We start from the raw sequence: 16381 nt of genomic DNA, 5'->3' as shown, positions 1-16381 counted from the left end.
CTCTAGATTCATTTGTTTGTCATCTGAGAAGCCCTCAACGTTGCTGAGTAGCATTCAAAGCGAATTTAACCGTACCTGGCTCTTTTATATATTAAAAAATAAATCAATCAATTGAAAAACCAGTCTAAATAAATGAGTCGAGTCTCTGCTGTAGTTTTTATTTTTTTATTTATTTTTTTATGTTGACTTTTGTCTTTAATTTATTTATTCATTTACATATGGTTCATTTACATGTGATTCATTTATGTATGATTTATTTAAATGTGATTCATTTTCATGAGATTCATATTCATGAGATTCATATTCAAGTGATACATTTTCATGTGATTCATTTACGTTTGATTCATTTTCATGAGATTCATTTTCATGTGATTCATATTCAAGTGATACATTTTCATGTGATTCATTTACTAATTTGCTTCTCTTTAAATCCAGTTTTAGACTGTGATATTACAAAGGTCTTTCCAGATTATTACTTGCTACATTGTATGAGATAACCCCAGTAAAATTGCCTGAGTTCTATAATATAATTTGTTCACCCTGTTAGGTTTAAATCCTCTAAAAACAGATTCACAATTAAATAACATTACATCCTTCAAAGCATTGGCATGTTCTGCTTACTCTCTGCTGTAGTTTTGTCATTTTACTGAAAACTCCATGTTTTATATTTGGCAGACGTCCTTATCCAGAGTGACTCACAGAAGCGCTTTGTGGTCTCCAAGGAAAACCTATCCTCATGCTAGTACAAATAGGTCAGGGTCTAAGGGTCTAAACCCTTGTTAGAGAGGAGATCCAATAGTGAGACAAATTACTCAAACTTACTACACTACCAACGTGTTCTTGCAGTGCATTAAAACCAGAAAGAATTGATGCCACATAGATGAAGTGGAGACTGAACATGAGCTGTCGGTAAACAACAGCTAATCCAGGCATATGTTGAAATAATGTGTGGACATATCACAACAGGCAGAAACCACTAAATAATAACGAGAACTCAACGTATATTAGGGATGTAAACAAATAGGAATACGTTATGTGTTTGAAACAGATGCTGTCTTGTAAACAGGTGTGAATACAGATCTGGGAATAGGAGGTGCACTATACATTTAAAGATAGCTTGGCAGAAAGGTTCATATGGGAAGCAATAGAAATTCACTTGAGGTTCACAAGAGGTTTTTACTTTCATGTGGTCAAGTGCAAAAAGGTTAGAGCTGAAGCTCATGGGTGCGAGGGAAACATCGGATATGAAGCTCGCAGGACAAAGAAAGACAGCACAAAGATGATGCATTTATTCAATGCATTCTTTCATTCATCCTTAATAACTCCCTGGTCAGGGATTGTGCTGGCTTAAATGATGCTACGTTTGTTCCTATTTTCTAAAATAAAACCAACAAAGTTTATTTGCACAAATATCCTTGCATATTTGTCTGCAGTAGTGCTTTATTTCCAGAATGAAGAACCTGTGATCGTAAACCTAGATAATAATAGCATTGTTTTGTTTACATTATCATTATTGTATTATCCAGAAGAATACTTTTAGGAGATTTAAAATACTGCTGCTGCTGTTTTGTTTTTAAAAAAAGAAAAAATTTTATTTAAATGATCTAGGTAAAGTTATAAGTCTCGACTTAAAACAAATTGCCCCTCAAAAGAGTCCTGTAGCGGAAGAAGGTCTGAAATGAATGAAAGAACCAGAAATGTTGTGAAGGACTATTTCAAGTGATTTTATGTGCTCAGGCCCTTGATATTACGCTGTAAAATGTATTTCCTCTGTTTTTTAGAAAATTATTTTGTGACTGAGGCATATATTAGTGCAGTATATAATTAGTTTCTCTCAAACACACACACACACACACACACACACACACACACACACACATTGAATTTCAAGGAAGTAGTCCTGAGGTTTCTAAGATTCTTGAGAAACCAAGGTTCTTTTTCAGGAGTGATGTCAGTTGGCTATTAAACCATATGTTGGAAATGAAAACATTGATATGGATTATGCACATAATTCTTCACTATTAGTGTCTGTTACTACAGTTCTAATTCGTGGACTTGTTGAGATAATGACTCATTCACTCCGTCATTGAATTTGCCTTTACTTTGGAAATTCTGTCCTCCAAGATGTTTCATACTACTCTAAACCAGACAGAAGCTGTATACGGAATATAATTATTTGTTCAACGGTTCTATTTACTGGATTTACATATTAAAGCATCCAATTACCGGTGGTGCCCTTTTCACGGTTTGGTTTTGCGCCTCATTTATGTCTCTTAAAGGATTCGCATGAGTTTTATACTTTGCACCGTTCGTCTGAAGCAGGGGAAAATTACGATCTGATATTATATTTGTAACTCTGGCCAAGTGAAAAGACTTTATGCAGTGCTCTGAGCGTCACTGCTTTCTCACCGCTTGGTTCTGGCCAACTCCAAGCAACCAGCCAAAAGCCTTCAACTTTGCTGTCTCCGTTGCAGCAGGTGTGCTTGTTATGTGCTCTCACCTCTCATTCTCTCTCTGCAGTTTTCGCTTCACTGTTTGATTTGCGCTTGTTGTTTTACCTTCAAAATTCAGTTCAACTTACTAAAGGTAGACAGGTGTGCCAGAACGGATTATGATCATACTAGTTAGCCAAGTTTCCAGTGAACACACAGATTAAAAAAAAAAAAAGAACGAAATTACATAAGAAAAACAAAACATGACCGCATCAGATCAATGTTATTGACTTGCAGAGCTTCAGTGTGTCATCCAGACGGCCTCCGCATTTAAATAAAATGAAGAGAAATGTGGTTTGACAATTTTTTTTTTTTTTTAAAAAAGACCATGTAAAATTATAGCCACAGTGTAGAACTATAACCAAATCACTGAAAGCAATCTAACAAAAAAAAAAGCAACCAATAGCTTATAGCATAGAAAAATAGCTTCCGCATCAACTGTTTGAGAGTTATTAACTTTGATCAGTTTATCCTTTATATTATATACTCGTTGTTTGATTTTTTTTCTCTCTCTCTATCTATATCAAGGATTCAGGACATTTCACCTCCCTGCTCACCAGAATAATAGCGCAACCTCTAGCAATCACTTCCAGATTACTTCCTGGTTTCATCATATTCAATATAAATGCTTCAATGGACATTTACTCGTTGCGAAGCCTTGCTTCTTTTGTGCGAGTTCCGAGTTTTGATTATTCAACGTATTTGACCCCTTGCTTTGTTTTAAATTCTGTCTCTGGATTGCCCTTGAATATCGATGTTTTAACTAATCATTCTTTGTCTGTTTGCTTGTCCAGATGTTTTGGATTGTGTTTCGGCTCGGTTTGCCACACCTCGTGTTAAACCTCTCGCTAATGGATTCACGTTCTAGCTTTGTACCTCTAGCATTATATGCTTGGACTTTTTGGACTGTTGCGATTCGGGGGGTTTTTTTTCTCCCCAGATGACTATTCCAGTCTGTTGATCTGATGAACATTTAGACGGGAGCTCACCTGGCACCATTTTGTCCCCCATAGTAGCACAGAAGGATCAGTTTGATATCTTAATTAAATGACACTGAGGTGGTACTTCATACCAGCAGGACCAGCATGCAAGTTTTGAATTTAAAAGGGTGATAATTGACTCAGCTAGATGTAATTTTTTTTATGTAGTTAAGACTTGAAATTAGGGAAAGGGGGGGGAAAAAAACCCCACAGCTTTCTATAAAATAAACCCTGACGTTTAACCCAACCTCCCACAACGTTACTAGGAATGTTAATGAGTAAGAAGAATTCTGTGGCATTTTCTATGAATGAAACTGGAAGAAGAGCTTAGAACACTAATCTCACCCCTTACCCTAACGTTTCTCAGCTGTAATATTCCCAGGAAATTTGTTTGCATTAATTAAACCGTGCTATCTTGCGCTGTATGTCGACTGTTTTAGGCCATTCGGCTTTCAGCACCCCGAAAGCTTTGCTGCGGTGATATCTGGAGGTGACAATAGTCCTCAGTGTGTGTGTGTGTTGGGGGGGGCGGGGACATGTAAATGTTAATGACAGTTGTGTGTCCAGCCTGAGCAAAATACTTGATTGTGTTTGGTAATAAACTGCTTCTACTCATTGGACCATAGCAGTTGTTCCGCAGGGGTTAGAGATGCCTTGAATGCAAAATGCTACAGTGGGGTGTTAGGAGGACACTCCAGGAGACCATTCTGAAATGTTCACACTTAATTTCACACCATGATATGTTGTAAAATGCTACTTAAGTGATATGGGACCAGTGGTTAGGCATTTGAGCTTTTTATTTTTTTTAAAAATGATATTAGAAACGTTATTACATAGGGAAAGGTGCGTTCAATAAAATGATTGTTCAGATTTTTAATCATCATGTCATCTGATATTCTGCCCATCGAGGTTGTATTACTAACACACACAGCAATGCATCATGCAGATTCTTGAATCCGATTGGTCAGAAGGGAAGGTGTTGATTCATTTTTTAAAATTTTTTTTTAAATAACATGTACTGTAATCTCTACTCAACCAAGCAGTTGAACAACATCCAGAAGGACATGCGACTGTTCAGGCAGCGTTTCCACAGGAAACTGACTTGTGTTCCCTTTCAACTCCATGCATCTTCATTTAAAGCCTCATGCTCACCTTTAAATTCGTCATACTAGCTAAAATGGGAATTGATAGCCTGGACTGTTATGCAGCTGCTGTGTGTTTTACGTCTTCAAAAAGTGGCTGCAGTAATAAATCCAGAATGGCCTTTACTGTTGCCTGGGTTCAATAAGAGTAACACATTAGAAAAGGCAGTTTGACTGAAGGACTTCTTTTCCTCAGACCATTTATTTATTTATTTATTTTGCACATTTTCTTCTTTTTTGCACCCAGGCAAGGATATTGTGGAGACAGCGAAGGGATTGTGAGGATTGAGGAATTACGCATTTGCATAATTGCACTGTTCCTTAAACCATCACACAGTAAAGCAAGATTCATTTGTATTTGCACTAGTGTTTCTTATAAGCCTTGGTCTGGAATTTCTCGAAGACTGTGCATTAATGTCTACTGTTCCTTTTAACATGGGCAAAACAGACACTGCCCGTTCCTTCAAACAGGAATGGCTTTGATTGATTTTTACATGAATCTGTCTCTGGTTAAATATCATTCGCAGTAGGGATGACGTAGTAAGGTGAAGGAAAGTAAACCGGCCTCTGTACAAGTCCCTGTACAACAGTAAAAACGTGGCGTAGACATTCATTTGCACCGGAAAGGATTGTATTGGTGAGACTGCTTTACACTTTAGTGCTGGCTGTGTGTCATGCTGATATTTATACACTTGTTTAACAGTAGGATATAAGAGACAAAGCAGTGACTGTGGTGTATCATACCGTGGCATCTCTGTGAACACGGTGAATTATGTCGATTTGGTGTACTCAGCATGTACTCAGCTCCATCCTGCAGCTGTCATTCATCAGCGGCAAGCAGCATTAGCATTCTCCTACCCATACATTTGAATAGTGATGCATCAGTCGTGTCCCCCCCCCCCCCCCCCCCGAAGTACAAGTATGTGTACAATACTGATACCAAAATGAGTACTAATCAGTCAGGGGTGTCATGGAGCATTTTACAGTTGTGCACATAAATATACATACCCCCTTTTTACTTAATTAATTAATTTTATTTTACAAATAAGTGATCGTTCAAATTGCATTTTTTGTTGTTTATTTAATACTGCTCTGAAGAAGCTATTTAACTTAACAGATGTTTACATGTAGTCCACAAGACACGATAATAACTGAATTTACACAAATGAACCAGTTCAAAAGTTTACGCACGCTCGATTCTTAATACTGTGTGTTGTTACCTGGATGATCAGCGCCTTTTTTTTTTTTTTTTTTTTTTTAATGCTTTGTAATAGTTGTGTATGAGTCCCATTCACAGCTTGAGCACCATTCTTCAGAAAAATCCTCCAGGTCCTGCACATTCTTTGCTTTTCCTGCATCTTCTGCATATCTGACGCTTTTCCAACACGAGCTATATGATGCTGAGATCCTGTAGATCTTTTCACACTGAGGACGACTGAGGGACTCGTACACGACTATTACAAAATGTGCAAACATATACTGATGCTCAATAAGGCAACACGATACATTAAGAGCCAGGGGGATGTAAACTTATGCACAGGATGATCGGTGTAAATTATTTTGTTAAAGATCTTTTTTTAAAAAAAAAATGATTTAGTACTGCCCTTCAGATGCTGAATAGGATATTTACGTTTCCCAGAAGACAAAATAATAAAAATGTATACCGATCCTGTTCATATTAAGAATCGAGCGTGTGTAAACTTTTGAACTGGTTCATTTGTGTAAATTCGGTTGGTATTGTGTCTTGTGGATTATATGTAAACATCTGTTATGTGAAATAGCTTATTCACTGCAGCACTACATAAACAACATAATGCAATTTTAATGATCCCTCTTATATACATATTTAAATCCTTAACATTTTGCAGATTCGGCAGTGCTAAATTTATGTAAATTTATTTACTGTATTTAGCTCTGTTTGGGTTCATTGCTGCCATATGCTGCTAGCTATGACCTCATTGTGCTGTGAGTTTTGTTCACGATATTATGACATTTAAACAGTATCTTTAATAAAGACCGCAAAGTTGACCGACCTAAGCGGCATCAGCGAGCGCAGTCATTATAAATTAGAGAAAGGTGCCATGAATTGCACCTTGACTCACTTGCACAAGTAGCACACGTTTCAGTGCTCGCGCAATTGAACCGCTCGGTTTCTTTGCACACTTGCTTCCACGCTCGCAAGTACCTTTCAGTCCCCCCAGGACCAATGCAAAATCAAGCAAATGCAGCAGTATTCTGAGGAGCTTGCAATTTTTTTTTCAAGATTATCGCAGATTTTCTGCAGTTTTGGGCCAAGACGCGTCATGTGACATCACAACGCGCATTCATCCAAAGCCCTCTTCGATTCATGTGCGTCGAACATGAGTACAGCTAAAAGGTCTCGTTTGCCAACAAACATCACTGAGAAAGACAATTGCGCAAAACAATTTTGTTCAATTGCAATTTTGCCAGATCAAGTAGTGTACCACAAAAAAAAAAAAAAAAAAAAAAAACACCTCACAAATTTAGAAAAAAGCCGCAGTAAAATCAAGCCTTTTTTTTGGCCGCAGCAATCACAACTCTCACTCGGCTGCCCTCACACACTGTATTAAACATACTGTTTAAATGCTATAAGTTGTCATATCAGGTTATTTGTATTGTAGGAAAATGCTGTAGTAGCTCCTCTTGATATTTACACAGAACAGTTTGCAGACTGCCGTTCTTTTCTTTGATGATCAATCTTGGCTGTACATCAGATTGTCTGTATATTAGAGCAAACGAGAACAGTACCAGAATGATATCTGAAACCAGTACGAGTATCGAGACATGCCTACTTCTGAACTTTGGCTCAGATGCCGTTCTCCTCACCCTCCGTTCTATGTCATTCCTCTGCAGTGCCACGTCGGTTCACCTGATGATCACAGTGGCCTTATCTTAGTGAAAGGAAATTGGGGGGAAAAAAGCTCAAGCAGCTGAATTGAGCCTGTGACAGCCTGTAACTGCCCTATTGATCTCTTACTATGTCAGGGAAATGAAGAGAGGGGGGCAATTAGGGTGTGAGGCATTAATCAGTGCTGCAGTTGCTATTCAAAAGAGCTACAGTTAGACTCCTGACAACATTATTACCACAAAGAAGTGTTCCAAAAATTACTGACAGACACAGAGTGTCTTAAGTGGTCACTCGTTGTCATCGAAATGGCACGGGAACTGAAATGGCTGTTTGAAGAAGCAGTGACGCAGAAGTTTATTCCAGGTTCAGAGAACTTTGTTAGTTGTCTCACGGATGTCGCGGTAGAAAATAAAGGAGAAATTATAATAAATAAAAAATAATGAAAGTGTTTAGGATATTGTGCAGCATTGGAAAAAGAACAATAAAAAATACACTAAGCTTATATTTATATATGGTCTCATATAATTTTATATATATATATATATATATATATATATATATATATATCTATCTATCTATCTATCTATCTATCTATATATATATATATATATATATATATATATATATATATATATATATATATATATATGGATGGATGGATGGATAGATAGATGGATATATATGGATGGATAGATAGTTATTTATTTATTTATTTATTTATTTATTTATTTATTGAGCTTTTCTGCTCACCATAGTTGTAAAGAGTGCTTATTTGAGTTCCGGTAGCCTTCCTGTCAGCTTCCTGGCCATTCTCCTCTGACCTCAATTTGTTTACACCCACAGAGCTGTGTTTCGCACCATTCTGTGTAAACTACAAAGACTGCTGTGTGTGAAAATCCCCAGAGATCAGCAGTTTATACAGCACAAATATCCAAACTAGCCCAACTGGCACCAATGACCACGCCACAGTCAAATTCACATGGCTCATATCTTTTCCATATTCTGATGTTTGGTGTGAGCCTTAAGCTCACTGAAGCTCTTCATCTCTGTCTGCACGGTTTTTTCCATTTCACGGTTGCCACATGATTGCCTGATTTGGATAAATTGGACACAAATGAACACGAATGTCTCGGTTATGTTTGGGTTACAGGTATTAACTTGAGGTGAGGTATTGGTTTATTGGAAAGAAACATACAGAAAGCTCACCTTAGATTTTTCTAGAATATGTTGTCAAACTATGAACTGAAATGCATGTCAGCGACCTATGGAGAGGTGCGTCCACTAAAAAAAAACAAAAAAAACAAAGGACATCATGAATAATTGCTTCTTGACAAGCCAAATGAAATGGACACCTTTTGGAACGGATAAAAAAGAAATGGCAGTTTGCTGCTGCATTCAAATTCGATTAAATTGGCCCTTCTTCCTTGCCACTGACTGTTAATCAGACGATAAATCAAATGTTTACCAAACTGTACGTTCCTTCCAAAGCTGGTGCAGCAGAAGACTCTGTCAATTGAGAGCGTGATTAATGAACACGGCTCTTCCAGTCGCCCGCGATCTCAGGAGGGAGACATTTGCAAAATGAATTATTGCAGATTAAATCAATTGCAAGTCCTAAGTGTTTAAAATAGAGCTGTGGACAGGCAAGATTTTTACAGGCTTTTTTTTTTTTTTTTTCTTTTCTTCCCTCCCGGCACCTAAATTGACAGTGTGTCACTACGTCTTCGGCACAAACCTAAGTGTTCGTGTTAAGGCTGGATGGCGCTATCTGGCAATGATGTGACGTCGACATTCATTTCAGTATGTAAAATGCAATTAGTCAATAAGTCAAAAGTGATATTTTGAGAAATGTGATATTTGGAGACTCAGCAGCGTGCGTCTGTGAATCCAGAAGAATCAGCTTGCAGCTATTATGCTAATTGCCAAGGCCTGAAAATGTCAGTTGCCTCGGGGCTGCAAAACATTTAAAAATCTCTTCACTTCATGCTCGTGTTCTCTAGATTGATTTTGCAGATAAATACGTCTTAATACAGCTGTATCATGCCTTGTAAAAAAAAAAAATGCTGTTGATAGAGCCGACTTCAGTGTGTATAACCCATTATACCCAGAGCACAATGAAATCTATTGGTACAGACTATGTGCTTCACAGTTTGTCAGTTTCAAACAGGAAGCTTAAATGAGGATTTTGATGGATGTGTCATGAAATAACTTTCATTCATTATCAGTGACTACTTTTATCCTGTTCAGAGTGCCGTTGTATGCGGAACATATACCTGGATCAGTGCCTGTGATTTGGATATACACACTGGATGAGACACCAGTCTATCACAGGACTTCATGCGCGCGCACACACACACATTCACATACAGTAGTCATAGAATGGAATCTATGGCTAATTTAGTGTATCCAGTTCACCAACTGGCTTGTTCTAGGGATGTCGGAGGAAACCGGAGAACCTGGAGGAAACCCCCACAGATATGTATGATGAAATTCTATTTTTTGCAGTAACTCACTTGATCATTAATGTGCGCTTTCTTAATTACAAAACTCACACCGTACTCAATCATCAACTGGCTAAAACATTGAATCACATTTGAGTTGGCAAAGCAATCCCCGTGTCGCAGCCTCCGTTAGCCAGACTAGTCCCCATGGCTGATATGCCTTCAGGGGATCTCTGCCTTTGACACGGTTGTTTCCTCTTTGACAGTATCCAGCGAGACTCTCTGACATGGCCCTCGGGAAAACTTTGCAAGGAAAGCGCACTCCGAATCCAAAACACACACTATACACAGCACTTACTGACCTTGGATTTCATCTCACGTTTTCTTTGAGAATATTGTTCAGGAAAGGCGCAAGATTGTACTTTGTCGGTGTAGATCGTGTTTGCAGATGTTAGACACGTCAACGCTGTTGTGATCTTATTTGCCATAAAGACCGGTGATTTTTATTTGTTTGTTTGCTTGGACACTACTTCATACACAAATTAGAACAATAGTTTATTTTTTTCTTCATAATTACAATCAAGGAACTGCTGTTTAGAGTTGATAACAGTAGTCGGCTAATAATATTTGATCAGATTTACTCAAGTTTTAGGGTTTGTTCCATTCCATAAAGATCACTTGATACGCTAGCAAAATGTACTACGAAGCCGGTATACAGTGCTTTCGCTAGTCAAAATGGGGTCCTTTAAACCCTGTAAATAAAGACGTATTCTTTTGTTTGCACAGAAATGTGGTTTTATGGAATATGGAGCCAAGTATGGCAGTGGTTGGATCAGGCTAAAAAAAACCTGCAAGCAAGGTTGCCAAGGACGCAAGGTTGCCAGGTTTTTATACCACTTTGGGCTTGTCTTTTTGTGAGGTTTATGAGATGATGTTGGGGTTGAGATTTTGCAGAGACCTGGCAACCTGCCAGATTCATACTCGCAGTTCAATTTTTGCGCTAAAGTAAAATCCTAGTAAAGCTCCTAGTCCCTGTGTTGATGATGATGATGAGAATGAAACATAACAGTAATGCACCTCATATCTGTATTTGTTTAGAACACATTATGTGCTCATTCCAAATGTGGTCATATTTGGTTACATCCTTATGTCCTACCATTCTTTTTTTCTTTCTTTTCTTTTTCTTCTTTTTTTGGTGGTGGTGCTGTTGGATTTGCTTCCAGAAAAGTTAAAAATAAAAAAAATGTTTTAAAAAACATTTATTGCCAGCAAATAATCTGATGTGGATGCCAAAAGAGAAACCGTATATCGATATCTTTCTATTGATGTGAGCTCATTTATCTCAGCCGTCCCTGATAAACATGCATACATTTCATGTATAGATTCACCACATATAGGCCTGGTCGAAATTCTGGAGTCACACTCGAACTTTGTAGGGAAGCACTTTCTCTGCATTCTCACTACAGTACCTTCTTACTCCCTACGTATACTCCATATTTTTCAAAATTCAAAGGTCTTGTGCGAGTAGCGCTGAAGTGTGTAGACTTGCGCATGCATGGAGTGCCTCACATTCTAGGTGAGTTTGAGGAACTTGAGAGTTGGCGAGAATACTGGAGCAGGCTCAGATGTGAAAACTTGAGAAAAATTCTCATGAAGCATGAAACCTCTAGAGTTTGGCTTGTCTGGCTCTATGAAGATGAAACAAGACTCTGATCTGACCCAAAGAGGCTAGCAGTGAGTAGACGAAGAACAAACCGTAGAGAGTGAATGGCGCAGCATATGCTCGTGTTCATCCGTCAGTGCCTTTAGGGAAGCACGACCCAGTCAGAAACACTTACCCATGTCTTTGTTGGTTTGTTTGCTCTGCTCTTTTTTCCAGTGTTGCCGAGTCACACGTGTGGAAATCCGGGATTGATACCGAGAGGAATCATTCACGGGACGAGGTATAATATCGGGGACAAAATCCGCTACTCCTGCGTGATTGGATACGTCCTGGAAGGCCATGCTGTGCTCACTTGCATCGTGAGCCCTGGGAGTGGTGCATCATGGGACTTCCCAGCACCATTCTGTAGAGGTAAGATTTTTTTTTAAAGGAATAAGCTTGAATAAAGGTGAAAGGAGCAATGGGGTAAAGTTTTCTTCGGAGACTTTCCTGTTTGTTCTGTACATTTATGACGTTTTCACATTTGAGTGTTTTTTTTTCCCCCCGGAACTGGGCTGTATACCCCAAGAGTTTGGTCCATTTGTTGAATTGTGAAAGCTGTTTTTGAGCTCGCAAACCCATCAGTAGTCTCTGGACTAGGATACTTGGTGGTCTGGGACTCGCTTTAACTGCATCCGCTGTGTGTGTGTGTGAGAAAGATATCCACTCTCAGAATCTCCCACAGAAAAGAGACGTAATCAGTCCACATTCGGGAGCAAATCGTTTTATTTTGTATGAAAGCAATCCTGTGATTACGAGCCCCTCCCCCACACAAACCCAGAATCGGTCCAAAAGTGTCGGACTCAGGATCTCGGGCCAAGTGTTAAAATGCCTTGAGAGCAGCTTTGCCATAAAAGCACCACCGAGCCATTCACACATTAGGCAGACACATTCAGTAGGCATCAATTACCTTACCCTTATCAAAGTGATTTAAATGAATTGTTTGAATTAAATAACTTGTTCAGTAAAATGTTCCCTACAGTTTCGATGCACAGCAAAATATCTTGGCAAATATCTTGAAAGTGGTGTTGGTCAAATTCTTGAATATGATCAAATTCCATTGTAATATTTATCATCATGAGACGTAAATGTGAGCTAATGCTTTCATTTAAATGTTCTTATTCTGTTGGCAAGTAATTCGCTTCTTTCTAGATGTAAATGCTAAAAAAAGTGTCTAGAAATAAGTTTAATAATCGTATATTTGGTTTATTGTAATCTTATAATAGGAAATACTAAATAAGTTAATCTATTATCAATATATTGCTAAAATGTTGTTGTTTTTTTTGTAGTGAAATGGCTGTTTATCCATTTGAACTGAATAAATGAATGCATGCTTAGTTGTTTGACAGTTTTTTTTTTTTTGTTTTTTTTTTAATTGTTTCGATCAGCTGAAGGAGCATGTGGCGGCACGTTACGAGGGACAACAGGAACAATATCCAGTCCTCACTTCCCCTCAGAATATGAGAACAGTGCAGACTGCACATGGAGTATTTTGGCTGAGCCCGGAGACACCATTGCATTGGTGTTCACAGACTTCCAGCTGGAGGACAGATATGACTTTCTGGAGATCAGTGGCACAGAAGCGCCATCAATATGGTGAGTAAACAGACCGTGACTTCCACCGGGAGCAGAACGGCTTTATCTGTCCTCATCTTTGGCACGTGCCATGCATTAAGAAGGACACGAGACCCGCAGATAATGAACCTAGCTTGATCAATAAAAAAAAATCACCACCTCATTGGTGACGAACGAAAACACAGGGGCTGATCCTATTCATTTCATAGCAGAGGTTCACTTGAGCGCACTCCTAGGTGGTTTCTTTTGGCGCTATTGTTCCTTTCTAAACTCTGTAAAGGAAACGAGCTGCCATCTCAATTGATCCCACGGATAGTTTTGAAAACGCATTGCTCCATTCTCTCTACTGTTCACATGAGTTATTTCTGTTGCCGAACAGATGCTCGGTCTTTTTTAATTTACCGCTATACACATCCTTCTTCTTTGCAGGTTTCTTTTTCTATCCTGCTTCGATCTGCCGTTTTAACCTTCACGCTTCTTTTCTTTCCTCTTGCCTAATGGCAGACCAATTTTGAGTGCCACCATAGTGAGAATTCTGTGAGGCGACTATGGCTGAACTCCATTAACTTCACGCTCGGTGAATAAACATGTCCTCACACGTGATGGAGGGAGGCATTGAGGAGGCAGCCTGGTTTGCTTGGCAAACTCAATGAAGTGCTGTCACAGTTAATTTTTTTGAAAATTTGTTTTTTTTTTTTTTTTTTTTTTTTACTTTTTTTTTTTTTTTTTTTTTTTAGCTCTGCCAACCTCAGACCCGGCATCACATATTCTTCCTGAAATAGCATCATTTCACTAGTTTGGAGATGAAATGAATTCTTTATCACTTTTTTTTTTCTTTTCCAGTCGCGTATATGTGGAAATTAATCCGTGCAGCCATTTGACAGATATAATTTCAGCACTGACATGGTCTGTTAAAGTGAACCGTTCTCTAAGAGGATCTGGAGCTTCTGCATGCTTTGCTTAAAGTTTTAGCTATAGGACATAGGGGCAGGTGGAAATGTCAAGATTGAGAATTCTACAGTGTCGGTTAATAGCCTTTGAGAGAGTGTCATTGAAATGGTTGAATGTGGCTCAAATTAGATCTGCTCAAAGGCAGTGTTTGCAATGTGGCTTAAGCAAAAAAAATAAAAAAATTTCAAGCTCCAGTGAGCACTGGTGTCAAATGAAAATCAGATTTGAGCAAAATCAATCTTGTGTCCTGCTGCCTCTCATGTTGTCACCGTGAATGGCCCATCTGGAATGTGGCACTGCCCTCAGAAGAAAAAAAAATCCCCTTTGACTCCATCAAGCACTGCTGCAAAGCTACAGTTGCTCATTAAATGGAAATAAGTCAAAATAGGACTTCATGACAGCATTACTCCTGCCGTGTCAGATGCCAGCTTTTATTTGCTTTCAGCCTAATTAAAATGTTTTGAGAGAACTCACCCTAAAGTGATGTTTTGCTAAATGACATTTCATGGGCGAACAAATATGTTAGCCTTGCCATGGCTTCATTCTGTCCAAAACAAAGCTTGATTTTATGTCTGTCTGGTAAGAGCTTAAATAAAGATTCAGTTCTGAAATGCTTTCGAAAGGCATACTCAATTCAGCTTAGTGTTACATAATACCTGCAGTCTCAGGAAAAAAAGGGTACTGAACTGTACATCTTTTAATATGTACCGTTAACATAACATAATTTATGGGACATTATTGAACCTGCAGTTTTCTAGGTAAAAATGGTGTATTCTTGAGGGTAATACCCAAGGGAATGGTACCGTTTAGTACCTTTTCTACTGAGGTTGTACGCTGCATTTAAAGTATCCATCCATCTGTACCGCTTAATCATTTTCAGGGTCACGGGGAAACCTGGAGCCTATTTCAGGGAGCATCGGGCACAAGGTGGGGTGCACCCTGGACAGGGTGCCAATCCATCACAGGGCACACTCACATACATATTCACACACCCATTCATACACTATGGACACTTTGGACTCGCCAATCAGCCTACCATGCATGTCTTTGGACTGCGGGAGGAAACCGGAGTACCCGGAGGAAACCCCCGCAAACGGGGAGAACATGCAAACTCTGCACACACAGGGAATCGAACCCCCGACCCTGGAGGTGTGAGGCGAATGTGCTAACCACTCGGCATGGAAATATGAAATATAACTGTGCGACAGTAACATGCGGTTATTGAAGGCAGGGCGCAAATACAGTCAGAGTTCAGAGCACAGGAAGGCAACGTCAAAGAATTCAGATTCATAATCAAAACGATAACGTAAACAAACGAGCATAAATAACCGAACTAATCAATGACTGAACACGGAACAGGTGAACACAATAGGATAGTAAATCCTTACTTTGTAATAATTGTATAATATTAACGCGATCAGTATTAGGTATGTTTAAACGATGTTCAGAAGCCCCCAAGATCTTTATAATTAGAGCAGCAGTTCTACAGTGTCCAGCTGAGATTATCCACTGAAGAAAGGGTGTGAATTGGGCCCAAACTGTTTTTAGGAAGTGCAATCTGTAGAGAATCCATGTGGGACCATCCATAGCAGCAGTGGCACTGAGTCACTGCTGCGAATAACTGCAGAAGCTCCAACACATCACTATATACAGGCATGGTTTCGAACCACTGACTGTTCTGTGTCCTCTTTTGAACTCCTTCCTAAAGAGTGTAATTGATTAGAGTTTCAGAAAAAAACAAAAACTGAGTCTTAACTATTTTAAAATGCTGTGGCTCTAGAGCCAGAGTAACTTTGCATCACCGTATTCATCACTTATCCTCTTTGATGAGAAATGTATTGATGAGAAAGAACCGAGACTGCGGCACAAACATTGCAGTGAAATTGATCACTCGATAGAATGGGAATACAATAGTATGATGCAAGAATTTAGTGATGATTTGTTATCCCCATGCTCTGTACTGTTCAAATTTACTTTACCTCTACTATCTATGGAGCAAATTCTTCCTTTGTTGCATCTTTTAAAAAAAAAGATGTATTAAGGCACAGGTCGGAAGAGGAACTTTTTTAAAAAGCTGATAAAAAAGACAGGGCAATGATGATGAAAGTTGATAGACGACTGACCCGTTATTGCTTTTCAGACATAAAAACCCTACCCACAGCTCTGTAGCTCTTGCGTTTTAAGCAGAAATCTATGCTACAGTTCACTCGTGGGTGGACAAATGTGTAA

The 16381-nt window shown here is 38.8% G+C and overlaps 1 protein-coding gene across 1 annotated transcript in view; it reads left to right on the top strand.

Annotated features, from left to right (window-relative positions):
- Positions 1-11475: 11475 nt before the first annotated feature.
- LOC128605044 (CUB and sushi domain-containing protein 1-like) overlaps positions 11476-16381 on the top strand; it is a 180029-nt gene continuing 175123 nt past the window's right edge. The window contains exons 1-3 of the mRNA XM_053620155.1: positions 11476-11500; positions 11804-11998; positions 13015-13222. Of these exons, the coding sequence (XP_053476130.1) occupies positions 11476-11500; positions 11804-11998; positions 13015-13222 (428 nt within the window). The remainder of the gene's footprint in view (positions 11501-11803; positions 11999-13014; positions 13223-16381) is intronic.

The sequence above is a fragment of the Ictalurus furcatus genome, chromosome 3 (assembly GCF_023375685.1).
Source record: "Ictalurus furcatus strain D&B chromosome 3, Billie_1.0, whole genome shotgun sequence".
In the NCBI taxonomy this organism is placed as follows: domain Eukaryota; kingdom Metazoa; phylum Chordata; class Actinopteri; order Siluriformes; family Ictaluridae; genus Ictalurus; species Ictalurus furcatus.
Note: the sequence above shows the minus strand (reverse complement) of the source record. Positions and strands in the feature narration are given on the sequence as shown.